The sequence below is a fragment of the Malus domestica genome, chromosome 14 (genome assembly GCF_042453785.1).
Source record: "Malus domestica chromosome 14, GDT2T_hap1".
NCBI classification, from domain to species: Eukaryota; Viridiplantae; Streptophyta; class Magnoliopsida; order Rosales; family Rosaceae; genus Malus; species Malus domestica.
The window spans coordinates 767,875-789,289 of NC_091674.1; the positions used below are offsets into that span (position 1 = coordinate 767,875).

A 21,415-nucleotide genomic window follows, 5' to 3' on the forward strand; every position below is an offset into this window, starting at 1 on the left:
GCTCGATTATATGAAGAATAGTAGTTTAAACTTACCTGAAAATCCCCGGCAGCAACCCAAGGTCGGCCGCATGGCCGTACTGCTACCTTAAAAACTTACAAGCTCAAATGTGGGGGATGAGGTTTTGGTTTGTGGCGGAGCTCCGAAAGGGTCTTATTCCAAAGCTGGAAATGGGACTTTTGCGGAAGCAACAAAACATGCGGGCCGATCAAAATAATCGACCCCAAGCCGCAGTGTGTTGTGAAGACCATGCCCCAAGCTAGAGTCATGGGAGATATGAGATTGCTCACCAACTGCTCTGCTTCGAATAGTAATGGTGCAGCGGTTGTGACTGCGGGTTGGGAATTCAACATAACCCGGTTCTGAACCTGGTTGTGTACAAACCAGACAATGCTGTCCGGTTACAGTTACCCGAAAACAACCCCTCTCCCGAATACAAGACTATTTAACAGCTCAAAGCTTTAAGAGTATCAGTCCATAGCTAGAGTAGGATGTTGTTCTACTTTGATTGAATCCGATGTCAATAATTTGACAAACATGGAGAAATACTTATGCCATGAGGATTTTGAACTCAGAGAACCAAAACTTATACAAAAAAAGTTGCGATGGAGCTCAACCGTGATCGTTTACAACATAATATTAAAAATATTGTGGCGCAGCAATAAGCAGAAAACAGAAACGAAACTATCGTGTCGAAATCTGAACAAAAAATGCACCATGGGGCATCCTCCTCTACTGCAAAAGAAAGTCTCAAGCACATAGCAGGGAAGCTTACCCCAACCAAATGGAGCTCTCGGACTCTTGAGCAAGTAAAACTCATCGCTTCAGCAACCTTTCCCAGCTCATAAGAGTTCCCAGCTTTCTTAAAGCACACATGATGTTGCTACATTTAATCCGGTTCCTCAGTTAAATGGGACACATTCACGTCAATGCACGCGAGGTGAGCCTTTTGGTGGAACATGCTAATAAATCACTTCCTGTCCAAAGCAGATTCCATCATTTCCAATTAGTGAATGATTATGAAATACAATTATGGCGAACTATCATGCTCAAAATCTAGTTTACTTCACGTAGATCGTATGAACTCTATATGTACATGCATCCATATATGACATTTAAAGAATGTATTAGCAGGTAACTCATACCGTTTCTTCCTCAGCTGGAGGCACTGCACCATCATTTTTCAACATGACAAACAGGAAGCAATAAATAATCCTCGCGAGTTAGTCAAGAAGAAAATATCCATACTATCCAATGTTAGCCTCTCCATTCACTAAAGTATTTTCGTCCTTGCTGGAGACGCTACTGACTACTTTACTGCTCTTCTTTGTCTTATCTTTGTTGATATTTGGTCTGTCTTTGGCAGCACTGACTAATCTCCGAATGAACTTCTTTTGTGGGAGCTCTCCAGCTAAGTCCCTCTTTGGAGTGCTAATAATTTTCTTCGTTGAACCCTTGTCAGATGTTTCTTGGGAAGCTACATCACTGGAGTCACCCGTAGGCTGCTTTGAACTGGCATTCTCTGCATCTGTATCTGGAAGTAGAGCTTTGCGGCTAAGGCGAAGTTGCCCCTTCTCATTTACCTGCATTATAAGGCCAAATTATCTGATTGCAGTTCTTCATAGTTGGCCCAGTAAAAGCAAACTTGGTCAACAGATAGCAAGGAATTAAAAAAAAGGCATTGTCACAGTTATGGCAGAGCTATACATAAACAAACTACAAAAAATTTACATAAACAACTTGACTGATTACCTAACAAGAAAAACAACGCATCTGGTCTGTAACTATGCATTCATGTCAGTAATCTATTTATAAAAGAGCTTTCTTAAAACCAATGATGCAATGTTTACTGCAATTACGACATTAGGAATGTTTCCAAGATTTTTATGCCAGGGAGACAGTTGTACTTCAAATTCTCACATGAATGACTAGAGTTGTTGCCATCAAAATCTGGCAGTCGTATGCATTGGCATAAAAAATTTCAACCAAGTCTAATGAGTATCCTTGTCAACATGTCTTCAATGTGCGAGGATTCCTCACTTTGTTTAAGGGTATGAAATGGAAACGAACCTTACAGTGGAATGATGGAGTATTAGCAAGATCATTGTTGAATGCAATGGTAAAAGTTTCAAGATATAAAACACAATTACACAGGCTCAAGTCATGAAATAGCAACTTGATGCAAAGGTTAAGACTGGATTCGAACTTCCCTTAATGAAACCAACGTTTGCAGGACCATAGACTATAATGGAATTTGCTAATCTTACTAGAAAAGACATGTTCTTCATGGTCTAGGTAAGGAGACTCTACATTTTTCTTGTGTATTTGGCTGTTAGAAAAGGTTATTGTTCCACTGAGACGAAGATTTATAATGTCACACTAAATTAATCACTTATCACTGAACAGTTCAAGTTAGGTTTTTATTTTCAAAGATGTCAGAAATGGCAAACGTACCTCAATAAGTTTAACATCAATATGCTGTCCAACTTTAACAGCCTGTTAAAAAATAAAAAATAAAGGTTTTATCTCCATGATCATAACAAGCACCCACACACATATATAGTAATATAGATAAAAATTATGTGCTTACGTCTTCTGCCTTTGCCAGCCACTCTGAACTCAACTCGCTAATATGGCAAAGTCCCTGTAAAAGATTAAGAAGTGAGTTGTCTGTTGATGTACCGTTTCAACCCCATTTATTTATAAGTTGAGGCCTATATCTATCTATATATCACTAGGTTTATAAGGCTTACAGAGGTAAAAGAACTAAATAATTATGTACTAAGAATGCACTGCATTATACCTCTCGCCCAGGTGCTATTTCCACAAATACTCCATATGGAACTATTGATTTGATCTCGCAGTTCCTGATAAATCAAAGCCAGAAAGTCAAACAGTTAGCTACTAATCTAATCCACGATTAACCAAGCACAAGGTATATCAAAGAGACATCCTGTTTCCAGATACACTAATGAATGACAACATGCATCAGTTATGAGTTTCCATACCACACTTAACAGAAACTATGTTCTGGTAGTAGCACACACGAATTCAGATAGCCTACAATTTCAGGTAGTAATCAACAGAGTGCCTGGAGTTCCTAGAGTATAAGGACTTTGGCCAATTTTCAGCTAATATATTGATGTACTCTTATAAATAAAACAGAAAAAGATACAAAATCAAGGGGAGTAATAGATCCCAGTCCTTAAGTCCATAAGATTATTAAGAATTAGTTCTATAAATTATTTTCTTTTAAATGAGATCTCTCTATTTATGCAAGCAGTCTGACCACGTTTTGGAAAGGAAAAAAAAATGTCATGAACACCTTATATTTGTCGCAGTATTAAATATAATTAATAACTACTGCATTTCCTCAGAATTTAACAGTACCATTACTTTCATTCCACATGTGCATTTTACCTAACTTTATATACATCATGGTTCTTGACAACATATTTGAAAGAGAGCAAGGAATGTTCTCCAACTGTATAAACTATATGTAAAACTGCAATGCAGAATGAAGTTATGATTAAATATTATAAAAAAGGAAATGCAATAGCTACTATGATATTTAAACCTTTGAACTATAAGGGCAATAACAGTATCTTTTGTGAATAAGCATATATTTTCCACATAAGAAACAGCTACCTGAAGATATCACCAACTGACGGAACCATTGTCAAGTTAGTAATAATAGCCTTAGTCTTTTCTATGCTAGACAAATCCCTGCCGGTAATTCTCACCTTCAATACCCAGAACAAAAGTAATATTTAATATTTACGGTGAAACTTTTAAGGGAAATATATGGTCAGATTGGATAATAGTCTGCTCTTACTATCCCGTCTTCTTGTGTGTCAATTGCGTCTACTCCAGACTCTTCTATAATACTCTTCACCTTCTTCCCGCCACTACCAATGATTAAGCTTACTTTCTCGGGGTTGACCTATTACAATATCAGGTCGTAAGAAAGAAGCAGATTACATACTTCAGACATCAGTTTTATAACTTGCTTAGCAATATTGTTCTGGTAATCAACAAACCTTCATTATGTGAATCAGTGGTGCGTACTTAGAAAGCGATCTTGAAGGAGGAGATGAGCACTTCAGCATTTCCGCTGAATTTTTACCCAAAATAACAGAAAAACAATAATTAACTTCTACTTCCACTGACAGAATAAAATATGAGATAACAAGATACGGTATCCCTAGAATCCATAAAATTATACCGACCATCTTTGGCAGTTGTTTAGAACCCACAAAAGTGTAACACACAATCATATAAACTGACCCACTAGCTCTAATCCTATAAGTTAGGATGATCAACATGATGTGTACCCATGCAGCTGTCTAAAGGAAGATCAAAGTGCTAATCAATTGAACTATAGATACTTCACTGCTTGTATTGGGGCATGTCTGAGAGTGGGTTCTGGAGGAAGCATTTTTACCTTGTACAAGTTTTGCAAAGTAGCACTTTCGTCAGAAGCAAATAAAATTTTCAACAAACTGTTAGCATGTACAGCTGTAATTAGGTTATAATTAGCCTATACGTAGTTACGATAGTTAACTTTGTAATTACTTTACTTTAATTGTTTCCCTAGACTTATTCCGAACTCTTGTAAATCAGTGCATATACCTTTATGAGAGAAAAGAAATTAGAAAACCTTACCAATAATATGCTTACGGCCATCCTTTGCCTGTAGGAGTGCCTCTCTCATAACTGGTAAAGTAATCCCGCTCACCTAAGATAGGAGTTCTTCAGGTCATTACTTATTATAATGCACAGAAAACCCGAACAACAGAAACATCACACATACGCATACTGTTTACACAATCCCTGACATTTGGCGTGGGAAGTGGTTTATAACCTAGAAGTAACAACTATACATCCTAAAACACAGCAGTTAATCTTAGCTGAACAGAAAAGAATGAAATTCATCTTGAAGAAATATCAACACGTATGTGATAGCTGACCTTTATGTCCATCTGAAATGCAGTTACACCATCTTCATTTCCAGCAACCTGCAACCACTGAATTATTCAATACAATATATGCCATAAAATCATGATCTTTGAGGACCACTTTGACAACAGATGATCAAAATCAAGGAAAAACCAACAAAAACACTAGGATAGTGAACTAAATAAATTCTAGAACATAAGACCTTGAAATCCATATCCCCAGATGCATCTTCAGATCCAGTTATGTCAGACAGAATTAGTGGAGAACCGTTTCCCCCAAATTCCTCAGTTTCCAGAACCATACCCATTGCTATCCCAACTATAGAGGACTTGATCGGAACACCAGCATCCTGCAAAGCTAAGCAGCCCCCACAAACAGATGCCATACTGTATTCCGCAGAAGAAGGGTGTTAAGAGGTACATCTTAGTGGTATAAGTTGGATTAATATGTGCAAAACCATTCATAAGAATATTGACCATGTCATAAATGTTTGAAATATATTTGATAATAAGAAAAATTATTCAGTGGAAGGTCAACCTTGAAGAGCCATTGCTTTCAGTAATTGTACTCTCAACACGTATAGTGTAAGGAAAATCATCTTCGGAAGGCAAAATTGGTTCAAGAGCTCTCTCAGCAAGCATTCCATGGCCAATTTCTCTTCTACTAGGGGCTCCATTCCGTCCAACTTCCCCAACACATGAAGGGGGAAATGTGTACTGGAAAATCAATACATTATTAGCCAGGTTCCCACTGCTATAACATAAAGAAATGCAAATATATTTAGAAATGGCAATTGTAATAATTGAAGCATGATTTAAATAGTGGAATTCAAACATCAATGAATGGTGGTAATTCCAAACAGAGAAATTTGTTATGAAATCAAACAACTTGTTTCTCTGTAACTCTAATTATGACCCTGTCAGTAATTATGATGACAACTTCCCAAATAACACAAAAGAAAATGATCATAGATGACAATCATAAGTTAAATGATTAAAGGAAACAGATGAAATCAGAAAAAGACCAATCTACTTAAGATCAGAAGAGAAGGGCAGAATATCACATATTTATAGCTGTAGGAAACAACATGTGTGCCAGAGCTACTACATTGCCAAAAAATGTCTACCACATAGCGAAGTTACTTAAATAAGAGATATATAGAGAGACCTGGAGATAGAATCTCTTCCATTCGTCAACATCAACTAGGTTGTCTACCCTCTGTGCCATCTGTTTATCCCCGAGTGTAACAACAGCCAATGACTACAATAGAAAAAAATGAAAAGAAATGGTTAATGAAACTAAACTAAAAACATTAACAGCCTTGAAATATCCACATAACTGAATCAATAACACTTGTTAAATAATTGCCTGAGAAATTCATTTTCTGGCAAGATATGAGATTAAACTAAACAAAGATAAGACTGGCAATGTGATGTGACAACCTAAAAAATTTATTTATAAAACCTGTGCATTAAGAGGCTTTAGCACAAATGAGAGTCGAATGAGAGGCTTTAAACAAATATGGGGTGTGATTAAAGAAGTCAAGGATACTCTTTGGCTCCATCACTGGTATACTGATCTCATTAACAACATATAAGAGGTGACTAGCTTCGACAATTGGGATAGCCAGACATAACCCTATTTCAAGAGCGCAATTCACATTAATTGACAAACTATTCATACTATTAAAATCATATAAGAGGTAACTGGCTTCTACTATTGGGATAGCTCCATGCATGGAACTAAGTGCTTGAAAGAAACAAATCATGCTGAAATCCTTAAAACACAAACACACATGTCGCAAAGGCGACCATACATGAACAACAGGTAACTATCTATACATTATTTAAGTTCCACCTACACATATTAATCACAATAGAACAACCCAAAAGAGTAGCTACAGTACACAAAACACAACCAGGTAAGCCATCAATTCATGCTGAATAATAAAATTCAAACCTGGGTTTCCCCACGTGTGAAAAGAGCACTTCCATGTGCCCTTGGAAGCAGTCCACATTTTGAGTTAATTGGACGTATCTCATATGGGGTACGTCCATCACTTCTTCTTCCACCCTGTAACAACCAAAAAAAAAAAAAAAAAATCTAAGACATGAATGTGAATAGCAACTTGTAACAGCCAGATGACAAAAATCTAAGGTTTCTATCGGTTTGATGGTTTAAATATTTAAAAGTAAGCACCACCTTCACATCTACCTCAAATATAGTTAAGTAAAGGTTATCGAACTAAAAGAAAATGCTCATACCTCCACAATGCGTCTTCGTAAAAATTTGGATGTCACTTCTTTGAATACCAGCTTCACATCTACCTCAGAAAAGAACTAGAAAACAAAAAACCATTACTTTATTAACAATTGCACTCACAATTAAGCGTTCATAAAACAAGGAGACGGACGAAGAATAAGACAACTATCAATTGAAATATTCAAAACTTTTATCAACACCATTCCAGACCAATCAACAAACCAAGATTTTTAGTTAAGAAAACAAATAAGAATAAGATAGTTCCATCTTTCTTAAATATAGACATTGGATAAATACATACACGTACATACATATATATATGCATTAACAATAAAAGATAATGTCATCATTCACACAACCACAAAACACTTGAATACAGAGTAGAAAGAATTGTCCTATACCAAGGGGGTTGACTTTCGTGAACTAGGCTTTATATGAACATCACCTTCATCTACTTCATCTACTTCACCATCCACAACCACTTCCTCATCCTCCTCTTCATCTTCAAATATATCTGGTATTGTTTCACTGCCTATGAGAGCTGCATCCTTACTAATATATCCCTTTTCTGTTAGTATAGTTAAAACTTCTCCTTCCAAAGACAAGAGAGCTTTCCTTCTAGGAATCTTGTCCTTAATCTGCAGAGCTCTTACCAACTCATCACCGGCAATTTCCTGCACATGGTAAACTATAACTCGTGAGCACTTAATGTTTGGCACGTATAAAAAGGTAAAACCTTGGTCACCAAAATAACAAAAGGAATAACACTTTTCTTATGGAAAACTAAGTATTCCACAATTATACTGGAACTAGGAATTTCATGTAAATATGTAATTAACAATTTTATTATTAAACTTACTTCTGAGTTTGTGTGTGTGTGTGTGTGTGTGAGAGAGAGAGAGAGAGAGAGAGAGAGAGAGAGAGAGAGAGAGAGAAAGAGAGGGGGAGGGGGATCATTCTAATTCAAAAGGTGATATCTTTCTGTTACAAAAAAAAAAAACAGATAGAAAGCATACCTCAACATGATTATATAGCTCAGGGGGAGGTAATTTGATTGCATCAAGCATTTTTGGCTTTCCACACTTCTTAACCAAAGCTTCTACCTCATTGCAAATTGCTCGTATGGCATCCTGACATTGGTGTATAAGCAAAGTTTATACATCTAATATGGATATGTGTCTGTTGTGGGATTATTCTAATAAACAATCAAAGAAATAACTAAACAAAACTCTTTGACCAACCAAATAGAGTTGCAGATCTCCCAGCAGCGAGACTTAGTACATATAGTTTGAAAAAAAAAATCATGTTCCAATAGAGAAAGTAATTATATCTTCAATACAGTACATAACATACAGGGCACAAGTTCACTACAGGCCTAACCAGAAATTCTAGAGTTTAGCCTTGGTAAGGCCAAGATAATTGGAATGTAGCATAATCTTTTTTTTAACCTGAGGCAAATAATATAACTCGTGCAAGCAGGTAGACTACATACTCAAAAGAAGTAACAACCTGCCCAACTTCTACTGCTTGCAGCAACTTTTCCTCTGTGAGAAAATCACAATAGCCCTGCAAATAAGATGTTACACCAATGAGTGTGAGTCAGCATTACTATATCCACCACTGGAGAAAGTAAAATGTTATTTAATAGTCTTTCATGTCAACGTATAATGTGCACATAAAGTAATGCAGATAAAAAATGGATTTAAAAGCCCAAAAGTAAGTAAAAATCTAATTGAAGTGATGCGCACACACACATATAACGACTAAAGATGTGATTTAGAGTCTAGACAGAACCAGATGTTAGTATCGGCTCTATTGTATCAGATTACTCTCTCAGTCTAGAGCCAAATCAAGTGCCAACTCAGCTATGATTAAGTTAGACAATTAAATCATTCAGTTGTATTAAAGTTAATTAATAGTGTTTAGTTGTTGATGAGCTGCATTAGTTGATGTATGGAATTAATCCAGTTCAAGTAATGAAAAAATACATTCTATCTCTTCGAAAGGGAAGTGTAGACTTCTCTCTCTAGCTTCTCTCTTGTAACTTATTTGGGCTTCTCTGCAGATCAATCATAGTGATTTCTTCATTGCTTTCACCAGATATTTCTATAGCTCTACTCTAGTAGTCCAGTTGACAGAACAAATAGCAAGTGCGATTTTATTCACTGCTAAACATGTACTGAATATCATAGTAACCTTTCTAAATACTATTTCCTACATTGTGTAATTTGAGATGCAAATTACTAAAATATATTTTATTCAATTGCAATAGCATATCAATGAACAGATAGATAAAATGTTGTTTATTTCCATGTCCCGCAATAGACATTCTTTCCACAACAACTAAGGAAAATTACAGAGGCTGAGAACAGAATTATTGATACCTTCTAAAAGTATTAATTTATTAAATCCCAGAAAATGTGCCTACAAACTTTTTTAACAGTGATAAATCTGCCATATGAATTCAGTATAGTCTGCATAATTGAATTTACAACAGTAATCCATTTCTAAGGACTTAAGTTGACAAGGGTTCGGAATTGTCGAACATTACATTTAACTTTTCAGTAACTTACCTCTATCATCAATATTGCATTATCCGTGCCAGCGACCAACAAGTCCAATTCAGAGTCTTCCATCTCCTTTATTGTTGGATTCACGATAAATTTGTCACCAACAAGACCAATTCGCACTCCTGCTACAGTTTTTGAGTTTGGAACTTCTGAAAGAGCCCTGTGGAAGTTGAATAATTAGGCCTAATAAAGTGTCATTTTCTTTTGTAAGAAAGGTGAACTAAATTGTAAGATGTACGTCGTAAATGCTCCAGAGAGCTGGGAACAGCCAGACTTACACTGCTATCCCAGCTGCTGTGACTGCCAAAGAATCAGGAGAGTGCAAACCATCATAACTCAGAACCTGTAGGGGTATGTTGACAAAGGAGCTGTTAGCAAGAGGAAATATAAACCAAGCAATATAATTGCACTTTATTTCTTTATTTCGTTATTTGCTTAAATAGAGCAATTAACAAATCTAAAAACACATATGGAACGTACCCAAGAAAGTATCTGAGTTTCATGGTAGAAGCCGTTCAACATAGTTGGACGCAAAGGCCTATCAATCAATCTACAAATGAGAACCTGCACAGAATGAAAAGTTAAAATATTTTTATGTTTATTTTCCTTTAGATGAAACACACTTTTATTAGAAACAGAAGCAATTACAAAGTGTGGATAAGGTATCCAAAATCTAAAAATTAAGCCTAAAGTACAGAACCAGACCTCTCAAATAAAGCTAAAACAAATATTTATTAAAATATAAAAAAAGGAGAATGATGACTTTTGTACGATGAATACATCAGTACATTTACGTGGGATTTTTATTTTTTAGTGAGACGATCTTCCCAATATGGGAACTCAATAGAGAGGAAAAGCTTAGAAAGTTCAGATCAATAATTCCATGCTACAGTTTCTGCTCTTAAATCTGAGATGCCATGTACAACGTGAACCCACAACCACACTTTCCACCCTTATTGATGATAAGAGGAGCTACCAAATGGTCAAGAGGTATATCTGAATTTTTGGTGGCTGATAATATAGCACAGACCTCTAAATAGGAACTAAAGAATTCTTTTTATACGAAGAAACAGTAAGCATTCAACCTTCGACTTTAAATATTGTTCCTTTCATTCCTGGGACCTAGATGTACACGTACAACTTAAGAAGGCAAACGTTGCATGCTTTCCTAAGGAAGAACAGATAAACACGCCAGACCTATAAAACAATGCAATAGCAATCGCACGAAATAAATAACCATTTCGATCTGCATGTCTTGATTAAATAAGACAGCTCAAGCTGTCAGGCGGGGGTTCTTAATAGTCAATACTCAAAGCTGGTGGCAAGTACCTCATCATCTTTTGCCCTTCCTTCTCGTTTGAAGAAGCCTCCACTAAAACAATGTCAAATACAAAGTATCACTAGACAAGCAATAAGTAAGAGTCTAACCAACTAACCATACAGGAAAAAAGTCCAAGACAAACCTAGTTCGACCTGCTGCAGAAAAGCGCTCCTGATAATGTACTGAAAGAGGGAAGAAGTCTGAAGGCTCACTTGGAGTGTCAGCCAGACAAACAGATGTGTAAATAATCTACAACAAGAAACATAAATCTGCTAAATCTTCAGAGGAAGAATACCTAAATTCAGCTATAAAATAAAAGCAGGAATTAAAGATTATTATCAAAAGCAACACACCAAAAATATACTTTTACTGCATAACACAATGCAAAACCTTAGAGCTTTCCGTTTTTAGATGACAAGTATGTGTTAGCCAAAATACTCAAATTAGTAGACATCAATATTCTAGATCTGTAAAAATTGGAAATATAGGTACAAATTATGAAATGGCATAAGTTCACTTAAAGCTGGAAATTCTAGATGATAGTTTAGAATATCAGTATTGTATAAAAAGAACATGTAAAATGCCTCAAATAGTATAACAGTTATACATTTCATATATGACATGCTGAAAAATTTGCCTGCTGACTACTGCAGAAAAAGTACAAGACTGAAAAAGGAACGATTTGCTTTCAAGCACAAATAACTTACGGTTTCTCCATCTGTCACTGTAACAGAAGCACTGGCTTGTCTCCCAATATGACCTGTCTCAACCAAAATCTGTAAAGATTCCAAATAAATATTACATGACAAAACAATCAAGTTTAATTCAGTATATCTTTTTTCTCTCAAACAAGTTGCTATGTCACAATTGTCGATACAATATTACTGAACTGATAAACATGTTCTGCAAAACCAATATTTTTGTACACTTTTCAGTCCTAAAGGGCGTTCCATATACCACGATTCTATAAATAATTTGTGGCAATCACGGAAGTATCCAATTCAAATGCATTTTGCAGAAATTAGTTATCCACAAAGTTATTCATATGCCAGGCGCAAATAAGTGGAACACATGATAAGAGCCCTTTGAAAAAGATATGAAGTAGCTCAAAAGAAAATATTTGAACAATGTGAACAGATTAGGTTTTCTCGACGGTCGCTTGAAAATAATCAGCAAGACCTCCACTTTAAGTTTGTTTCACTTTCAAGTTTGAACACCAGCGTTACTCTGAAAATGGGTTTTCGATCCTACTCTACTCCTTTTTCAAAATCTCATCCATTTCCGCTATATGATTAACTGTACCAGAAGAAACTACAATGGAGTTTCAACAAAAGATTCAGAAACACAATGTCGTTTAGTTTTAACACCAATTTCCAAACTTTGGTAGTACTTATTCAACACACTTGATACAAATCCTATCCAAAATCTCTCTAAATATGCATATAAAAAGAAGAAGAAACTGATCAGGATAATCCCAATTATCCAATGCACAAAAAGATACGAAAAACACGAAAGAACACGGAACAAAGGCGGCTAGTAAGCATGCAAAACACATTCTTTTAAAAAATGAAGCAACCAAATTTTGTGAAAACTCGACTCACATGTCTATCACCAACAGGGATTTTGACAGAGTACGGCTGAGGGTATCCCAGAGGACCACCGCTCGTCGAAACGCCGCCGGGATCGGACAAAGCTCTGATGCCAAGACCCTTCTTGCTGGTCTGCCTGGGCAGAAGCAGGGACAAGTTGCAGAACTTGGACTTGCTGGGGAAGCATGGGGAACGAGGGCAGTTTGGAAAGCGGAAACATTTGGGCCTGTTTGGGTTCAGGAATTGGGAGGGATTAGGGCAGTGGAGTCTGCCACTGTCAGGATTTGCCAACATATCTTGCTTCTATCAGTGTGGCCGCTTCCGCTTCACTCTACTGGTTAGAGAGAGAGAAGACTTTATCCGCTTACTTCAAAGGCGCGCAGGGTTGACAGAAGGCAGAAATGAAATAAAGAAGAAAGTCTTAATTATTCATTTGACCCTGAAACTAACATGGAGTATCATTTTAGCCCCCCTAAATTGAAAAGGGTTTTTAGCCAAGAAAAGTATTCGAGATTTGCATAACATATCACTTTGGTTCCTGAGATTGAAAATCAATAGAAATGGTCATGAGATTGTCCATCATCCATTATTTTGTTCATTCCATTAAAAACTCCATTAAGTGTCCCGGAGCTTTGAAAATTATCCAAACTTAACTTCCAGCCAAGAACTTTGGAATACTTAACGGAGTTTTTAACGGAATGACCAAAATAATGGATGGTGGACAATCTGAAGATTATGAAAGCTTCAATGCAATATGTTCTTGAGAACTTTACACATAATGTATACGAAGAGAAAGAGAGAGAAAGAGAGAAAGAAAGATATTTTGATTTCTTGATTGTCAAGTTATGGTTACAATTGTTGTTATATAATCTTCCTTTTACTTAGCTGCTAATCTTCCATCTCCTTATCCCAACTATATTCTAACAACTTATAACAGCTCATACCTTTAATCTATTGACAAGTGTCACTTGACTTGACCCTTGATCTTCTCTTCACTTGGATAGCTATTTCCTTCACTTGGATCCTTATATCCCCCCTCAATCGAATGATGAAGGGAACTGAGCATGAGATTGCCACAGTGCTGTTGAAACATAGGGGCGGACAACCCTTTTGTAAGTATATCAGCTGATTGGTCCGCAGAGGAGACATGTTAAATCTGAAGATATCCTCGAATGACCCGTTCCCGTACAAAATGATAATCGATCTCAATGTGTTTTGACCTGGCATGAAACACTGGATTAGTGGAAAGTGCAATCGCTGAGATGTTATCACAATAGATCAGTGGAGGATTTGAAAGAGAAACATGTAAATCACAAAACAACTGTCGAATCCAAGCCAACTCTGCAGCTATAATGGCTAAGGCTCGATACTTAGCCTCTGTGGAAAACCTGGAAACTGTGTGCTGCTTCTTGGATGACCAAGAAATCGGATTTGAACCAAGGAATATAACAAATCCTGAAGTAGACCGATGATCATTGGGATCCCCAGCCCAATCTGCATCACTATAGGACTGTAAATGGAGTGATCCTGGCTTGAACTGGATACCAAGGCTTGATGAACCTTTGAGATATCGTATGATTCATTTAACCGCAATAACATGAGACTCCATAGGATTGTGCATAAACTGACAGGCTTGATTCACTAAGAATGCGATATCGGGTCTAGTAAATGTTAGATATTGAAGGGCACCAACTATGCTTCTGTATTGCTCAGGATTATGGTATGGTTTGCCATCATCCTTAAGTAATCGATGATACGGTAAACAAGGTGTAGCACAAGGTTTACAATCTTGCAAGTCAACCTTCGCAACTAACTCATTGATATACTTTGTTTGAGAAACAAATAACCCTCTTGAGGTATAACTAATCTGTAACCCCAAGAAATAATTCAGTTGCCCAAGTCCTTCATATCAAATTCCTCTGTGAGACCCTTAATCACATTTGAAATAAGTTCAGAGCTACTGCCAGTAAGTATCACATCATCAACATAGAGCAGCAAGACTACAGTACCTTTGGATGAATGTTGAACAAACAATGAGGGATCAACTTAAGAAGCTTTGAATCCTAAGCCAGGTAAAAAGCTTGTAAACCTGTCATTCCAGGCTTTAGGAGCTTGTTTAAGCCCGTATAGAGATTTTTGTAACTTACACACATAATGAGGAGGAGGATCTGCACTTTGAATCCCTGGAGGTTGTTCCATAAACACTTCCTCTTAAAGAATGCCATGTAAAAAGGCATTTTTTGCATCCATTTGTCTGAGAGGCCAATTAAACTGTGCGGCTAAAGCAAGAATCAGTCTTATAGTAGTAGGCTTCACCACATGGCTAAATGTTTCACCGTAGTCAATCTCTTCTTCCTGACTGTATCCTTTCGCAACAAGCCATGCCTTATATCAAGCAATACACCCATTTGCATCCCTTTTAATCTGATAGACCTATTTACAACCAACTAGGTTCTTATCAGGTGGCAAAGGAACCAGGGACCAAGTCTTTTGAGTGTGAAAAGCACTAATTTCTTTTTTCATAGCTTCTTGCCATTCTAAAACATGAGAATATGCCTTGAAGGATTTTGGTTTTGTGATGGAGTCCTGAGAAAAGCTTAAAGAGGCAGAGAGAACCTTCCTCTTGAAGATACCATTTTTAGATCATGTTTGCATAAGGTGAACATTCATAGGCACATGTAACATAACTTGCAGATTTTCATGTTGAAAATCAGGATCCACATGAATGGGATGCTGTGTAAGAGAGGCAGGGTTATTATTGAATGGCTGTGGAGATGAAGAAATAACATCGGAAGTACTAGATGCAAATGTATCCAAGGATTCTGAGGCTCTGGATGCAGTCATGGATTCTGAAGCACTAGATGAATGCAAGTTCAAGGAATCTGTGGTTGTAGATGAGAATGAAGGAGTATGAGATGTAGGGAACACAACTTGATTTTGTAATGATATAGATGCTGGTGAAATGTTGTGAGAATGCATATGTAAATTTGTAAGTGATGACACTGGGAAAGAAGATAAGGATAGTGCATGAAGATATGGAAAACAAGTTTCATCAAACAGAACATGCCTAGAGATGTATGTTCTTTAAGTGACCATGTCTAGACAAATGAACCCTTTATAGTGATTTGCATATCCCAGAAAGACACAGGTTTTAGTTTTTGGTTGCAGTTTGGAGTGATTGTATGGTTTAAGTAAGGGAAAATAGGCACACCCAAAAACTTTTAAATGACGAATATCTGGAGTTTTATGAAATAACAATTGATATGGAGCCTTCATTTGTAACACAACTGAGGGCATTCTGTTAATTAGGTATGTTGTTGTAGCACAGGCATGAAACCAGAACTTAGATGGTAAATGTGCAGTTTGAAGTAAGGTAATGGCAGTTTCTACAACATGCCTATGTTTTCTTTCGGCTAAACCGTTTTGTTCTGGGGTGTAGGGACAAGATCTTTGATGTAACATGCCTTGATGTGATAAAAAATGTTGAAACTTTGTGCTAACATACTCACCCCCACCATCACTTTGTAAAACTTTTGGTTTTGCAGAGAATTGAGTACATAGATAAGCATAAAATTGCACAAATGTTGTAAAAACCTCTGATTTATTATTTAAAGGGAAAACCCATGTGTATCTGGTACATTCATCTATGAAGGTTATATAATACCTAAATCCTTCATGAGATAACAAGGGGGTAGGTCCTCATACATCATTGTGTAAGACCTCTAGAGGTTGTACAAATTTAGCAACATGGGAATTGAATTGTAGCTTTGTAAATTTTCCTTCTAAGCAAGGTGTACAAATGGAGCGACATGGATCAAGTGATGTAGGGATCTTATTTTGATGTAGAATTGCAGAGGTAATGACATTTGATGAATGCCCTAGTCTCTTATGCCATAAATGTGTATTGACAGGTTTAGCTAGACAGGGTATATGCTTATGAGGTAATGCAGATGACAGCTTCTCTGGGATGTTGAAAGGAATGGGATAATAGCCTTCTCTACACAGCCCCTTGAGTATTGTTCCTGTGGATTTGTCCTGAACCCAAAAACAAGTATCATCACAAATAAATCAACACCTATTATCCTTGCACAACTGATAAATGGATAATAAGTGTTGTGAAATTTGTGGAACATGGAGAACATTCTTCAGTGCAAGTGTTGTATTGGAAACAGGTAATCGTGATGTGCCAATATGAGAAATAGTCAAACCTGTACCGCTTGCTGTGGTTATAGTATCTGTGCCTTTATATGGAGCAGCAAGTTCCAGATTGGCTAACTCAGAAGTCATATGAGTAGTGGCTCCAGTATCTGCAAGCCAGAACTGCTGCTCAGGTGCAGAAGGTTGAGGATGAGCATGCATGGCAGTGAGATTTGGTGTAGGAGGTTTGCCTTGGTATGCAAAATTGCCTCGATGATAGCACTGCAGAGCTAAATGACCAAATTTCCAGCAAATTTGACATTGAGTTGGGACACTAGAGTTTGATGTGTGTCTTTGAAAACAGTCAGCAGCAACATGCCCCTTCTTGTTACAAATTTGACATATAGGAACCTCGGAATGATGCTCTGCACAAGTGGATTGATAAGGTTTTGGAGCACCAAGAATTCCAGGACTACCATTTGGGGAGTGTAAGATCGAGGACCATAGTTAAAAACTCTGCCACATTGTAACGCCCCGTCCCGAATTAATTCTTTAATTCCAGAAATAATATTATTAGTATTAATAGGCCCAAACTAAACTCCACTTTATTTAGCAAATTTTAAAACACAAATCTTTATTTAAATAACTCATTCACATACAAAACCATCAATGTTAATTTAAAGATTAGAACGTATAGTTACTTTGCCAAATTTTTGTACTAAAATTTATTTATTACACTTTATAGAAAATTTCCTCATTTCCAATATGATTCATAAATATTATTATTTGAACAACCACACAATTATAATTTCAAGATATTTCCATTTCCTTTCAATTGACCAAAGGTCTCAAAATAAAAATAATTCTCAATTAAAGTGAAATTCTCGATTATTTAAGGCTGTATAACACTATTAGACTGCCTACGTACCCTGGAGTGGGATCAAGCCTTTCATAGTTCACATACTCCAAAATCGTATTAATATTCAAACCGCAACAATTTGATCTCAAAAACATAATTAAAATAACGACATTCACATAAAACACAATTATCGGCTCCCTGGCTGTGCGCCGTCGCACCCGCCACCGCGGGTGGCGGTCAGCTGCCCCGACTCGCCGGAAAATTCAATTATTTCTAAAAATTCTCAAAAATTACAGAAATAAAGATCTCAAAGAGTAGAGAAAACTTCATACTTGTGGCCAAGTCCAATTTGGTCTAGAAAGGCTCCAATTTGGCCCAAACCCACCGGAACTCTAGAAATGGGTATCCTTAATTCGACTTCAAACAAACTCTGACGCCCCAACCATTGCTTGGGGTTTGTTCCTAGGGTTGATAGGAGTCTATTGGTAGTGGAAATTTAATCAATTCATTTCAGATTTGGTTGAATTTAAGCAAGGTATGTCGCGGCACCCTCGGGTGTGTTCTTCCAAATTTCAAGACCAAACTTCATGATTTTTTTGGGTAATAGGGAGAGGGAAGGTCGTGGAGGGGTTTCCAAATGATTGATTGACCCAATTCACCGGAAAAAGGGGTGAAATTCCGTAGGAAATGTGTGTAGCGCTGAACCGGGTCGGGTCGCCAAGGCTCGGGTCCCGATTCCCCGTGTCCCCTTTCTCTCCTTTCCCTCCCGGTTCTCTCTCCCCATTGGTCCCTCAATCATCTCCCCCTTTCCTTATTAGCACCTCTCCCTTCTTTCCTTCCTTTATATACCATCTCCACCGCCCATCTTTCCTGTTTTCAAATCTTGGCCACACACGTGGCCTTCCGGATTTTTCTTTAAAAATCTGGAGTTATCTTGAAGTCAACTATTTTACTAAATTGCCCCAAATTTTAAACGTTAATAACTTCTTCGATAAAATACCGTTTCACGAACAGTTTGGGCCTACGCGTTCGTGAGATCGAGCTCTACTCAAAAATATAAATTGCGACCTCAAAAGGTCTATAAATTTTAAATAATTAATTTCCAACCTTTAAACCTCGTAATTAGTTTAATTTAAAAACTAATCTCAAACAATTTCATAAAATTTCTCGAAAAATAACAAAAAACTCAATAAGACCAATACGTATATTATCATAATGTCTAGAAACAAAACTTCACAATTTCCCAAATTTTATTTTCGTACCCATACATCGATTTACTTTCGATTTTCTTCACATATTCATAATTATGAATATATAATTCATATATTTAAATTTTCAGGGTATTACACGCGTCCCTTGCCACGAAAATGATTTCTTGTGTAACCCCCATAGTGATGAGAACCCTGATAGGAATTGGTAAATCCTGGAGCATTTGCCATGCCACCATGATTGGAAAACTGTTGGCTAGAGACTGCAGAAGTAGAACCACCTTCATGAGAATGTGATGACTCTTGATCAAGAACTAATGCTTTCCCTTTGTTTGACTGTGTACCAGCAACCATTGCAGTCCCAAATGGCAAAGAGGATGAGGAGTCAAAATACTGACCAATGGTAGATTCTTCTGCAATCAGTTGTGACCTGAAATCTTTAAGAGAAATACCATTTTCTCTGCCCCTTATGACACACCGGAAAGTGTTGAACTCTGCAGGAAGTCATTTCAGCGCTAGAATTATGATATCATCATCATTAAATATGACTCCTGCAGCTGCAAGATGATCCCAGGCATCTTTGATCTTTTGCAGATAATCAGAGACAGATTCAGACCCTTTCTTGATATTTTGAAGCTCAGTTTTCATCTGAAAAATCGTGGCTTTTGTAACTGTAGAAAATCGTTCATTAAGATTTACCCACATCTCATGAGAACTCTGACTTCCAATTACACAGGACATTGCCGTAGTAGATAACGTTGCAATCATCAGTTGCATAAGTGCACGATCGTGCATTTTCCAAATCAAGTACTCATTTTTCTCAACTCCTTCGATGTCAGAATCATCATCAAATCTTGAAGGACACTTTCTTGATCCATCAACAAACCCCATAATACCTTGACTCTCAAAGAGTAGTTTGATTTGAAAACTCCATGTGAGATAATTGGAGTCATCAAGCTTCACTGTAACCGAAGTGGAGACCGTGGAAACAAGACTTGTGATAGGGGATTGAACAATCTTCAATTGATCAACAATCACCATTGTTAAAATTTTCTTAGACGCTTTTTATCAAACACGTAGAGGGCAGACAAAGAATAGCAGATTCTTGAGGGTCGTGGAGATAGAAGAAATCCCAAATTTGCAGAATCACATAGTAGCTTTACAAAATAGAGTATTAGAAGAAGAAATGAATGCTTTTAATCGAGGATGCGGAAGCGCCAGATCACGTTCTTGGCGATGATACCATGAAGATTATGAAAGCTTCAATGCAATATGTTCTTGAGAACTTTACACATAATGTATACGAAGAGAGAGAGAGAGAGAGAGAGAAAAAAAAGAGAGTAAGAAATATATTTTGATTTCTTGATTGTCAAGTTATGGTTACAATTGTTGTTATATAATCTTCCTTTTACTTAGCTGCTAATCTTCCATCTCCTTATTCCAACTATATTCTAACAACTTATAACAGCTCATCCCTTTAATCTATTGACAAATGTCACTTGACTTGACCCTTGATCTTCTCTTCACTTGGATAGCTATTTCCTTCACTTGTGTCTTCACTTGGATCCTTATAAATCTCATGAACCATTTCTATTGATTTTCAATCTCAGGAACCAAAGTGATGTGTAATGCAAACCAGAGACCATTTTGACTAAAAAGCTAATTGAAAAATCATAGCATTTGAAAACGAATGCCGAAACCGAACCTGGACCGTCCCGATATTTGGATTTTCAAAGGTTTCGGTATCATACCGAACGAAGATCTCCACAAAACTGGTACGGGACCGGTTTTATTCCCTAAAACCAGTCCCCTATGCGTATGCCAAGGACTCAAATGATATGCTGTGATATGTTCTTCCCTTTTTTTCAAGGTACGTAAGTGTTGCTGTTGCTTTTGCATTTGCTCGTTTGTTCTTTTTGTGGACGTTGTTAAGGTCCAAAAGCAAGCCATTCCCTTCCCTCATTTCCGTCGTCGACGTCAGGCGAAGGGCAAGCGCTGGCCTGTCAGTTCAGTTCTGCCAACTTCATCTTGCATTTGCTCAAGAATGTCGAGAACAATGCACAAGTACGCATGCACTTCATCAGTCTCATGTTCACTTTTCGTTTTTGGCTTCAAATAACGTGCGCGACTGGGGATACTTACCATTTTTTATCATTTTTTTCAGCTCAAGGGTTTGGATGTCGAGTTGCTTGTCGTGTCTGACATCGAAGTAGACGAGCAACCAAGCAAAGCCGCCGGACGAGCCGAGCTCACGTCAAGCGCGTTTTGTCTCAAGCTCGGGAAGGCGCGAAGAATCGGCATGAGAAAGCGGAGGTTTGGGGTTGTGAGCCGTGTTGGCAGGAGCATCAAAGACGACTAAAGGTTCCGTACTATGAGGAGGAAATGAGCAAGCTCATGGAGCTTTCGAGAAAGGGAGTGGAGCTGCATGCATGCATGAAGGAATGGAATCGTCCTCAGATGATGAAACAGATGACGAAATAGTTTCGGATGATTAGGAATGGAAGAACCCT

At 37.2% G+C, this 21,415-nt stretch overlaps 1 protein-coding gene across 4 annotated transcripts; it reads right to left on the bottom strand.

Annotated features, from left to right (window-relative positions):
- Positions 1–482: 482 nt before the first annotated feature.
- On the bottom strand, positions 483–13,092 carry LOC103453970 (polyribonucleotide nucleotidyltransferase 1, chloroplastic-like). Of its 4 annotated transcripts, none has more exons than XM_029092562.2 (25): positions 12,714–13,092; positions 11,820–11,888; positions 11,255–11,361; positions 11,121–11,163; positions 10,272–10,355; positions 10,070–10,134; positions 9,795–9,951; positions 8,731–8,787; positions 8,238–8,351; positions 7,623–7,895; positions 7,224–7,298; positions 6,919–7,032; positions 6,127–6,219; positions 5,497–5,675; positions 5,162–5,345; positions 4,971–5,018; positions 4,666–4,738; positions 4,041–4,114; positions 3,836–3,943; positions 3,649–3,743; positions 2,804–2,867; positions 2,591–2,644; positions 2,455–2,496; positions 1,146–1,583; positions 483–977 (listed from the first exon to the last, which is right to left on the bottom strand). In XM_029092562.2, exons 1-24 carry the CDS (start codon positions 12,993–12,995, stop codon positions 1,248–1,250), a joined length of 2,790 nt encoding a protein of 929 aa, XP_028948395.2. In that variant the 5' UTR covers positions 12,996–13,092; the 3' UTR covers positions 483–977; positions 1,146–1,247. The 4 variants fall into 4 exon arrangements, with proteins under 4 accessions (XP_028948395.2, XP_070667970.1, XP_070667968.1 ...); XM_070811869.1 differs by having other exon boundaries at positions 11,820–11,872; positions 12,714–12,819; XM_070811867.1 differs by lacking the exon at positions 3,649–3,743 and having other exon boundaries at positions 12,714–13,080.
- Between the last annotated feature and the right edge of the window lie 8,323 nt (positions 13,093–21,415).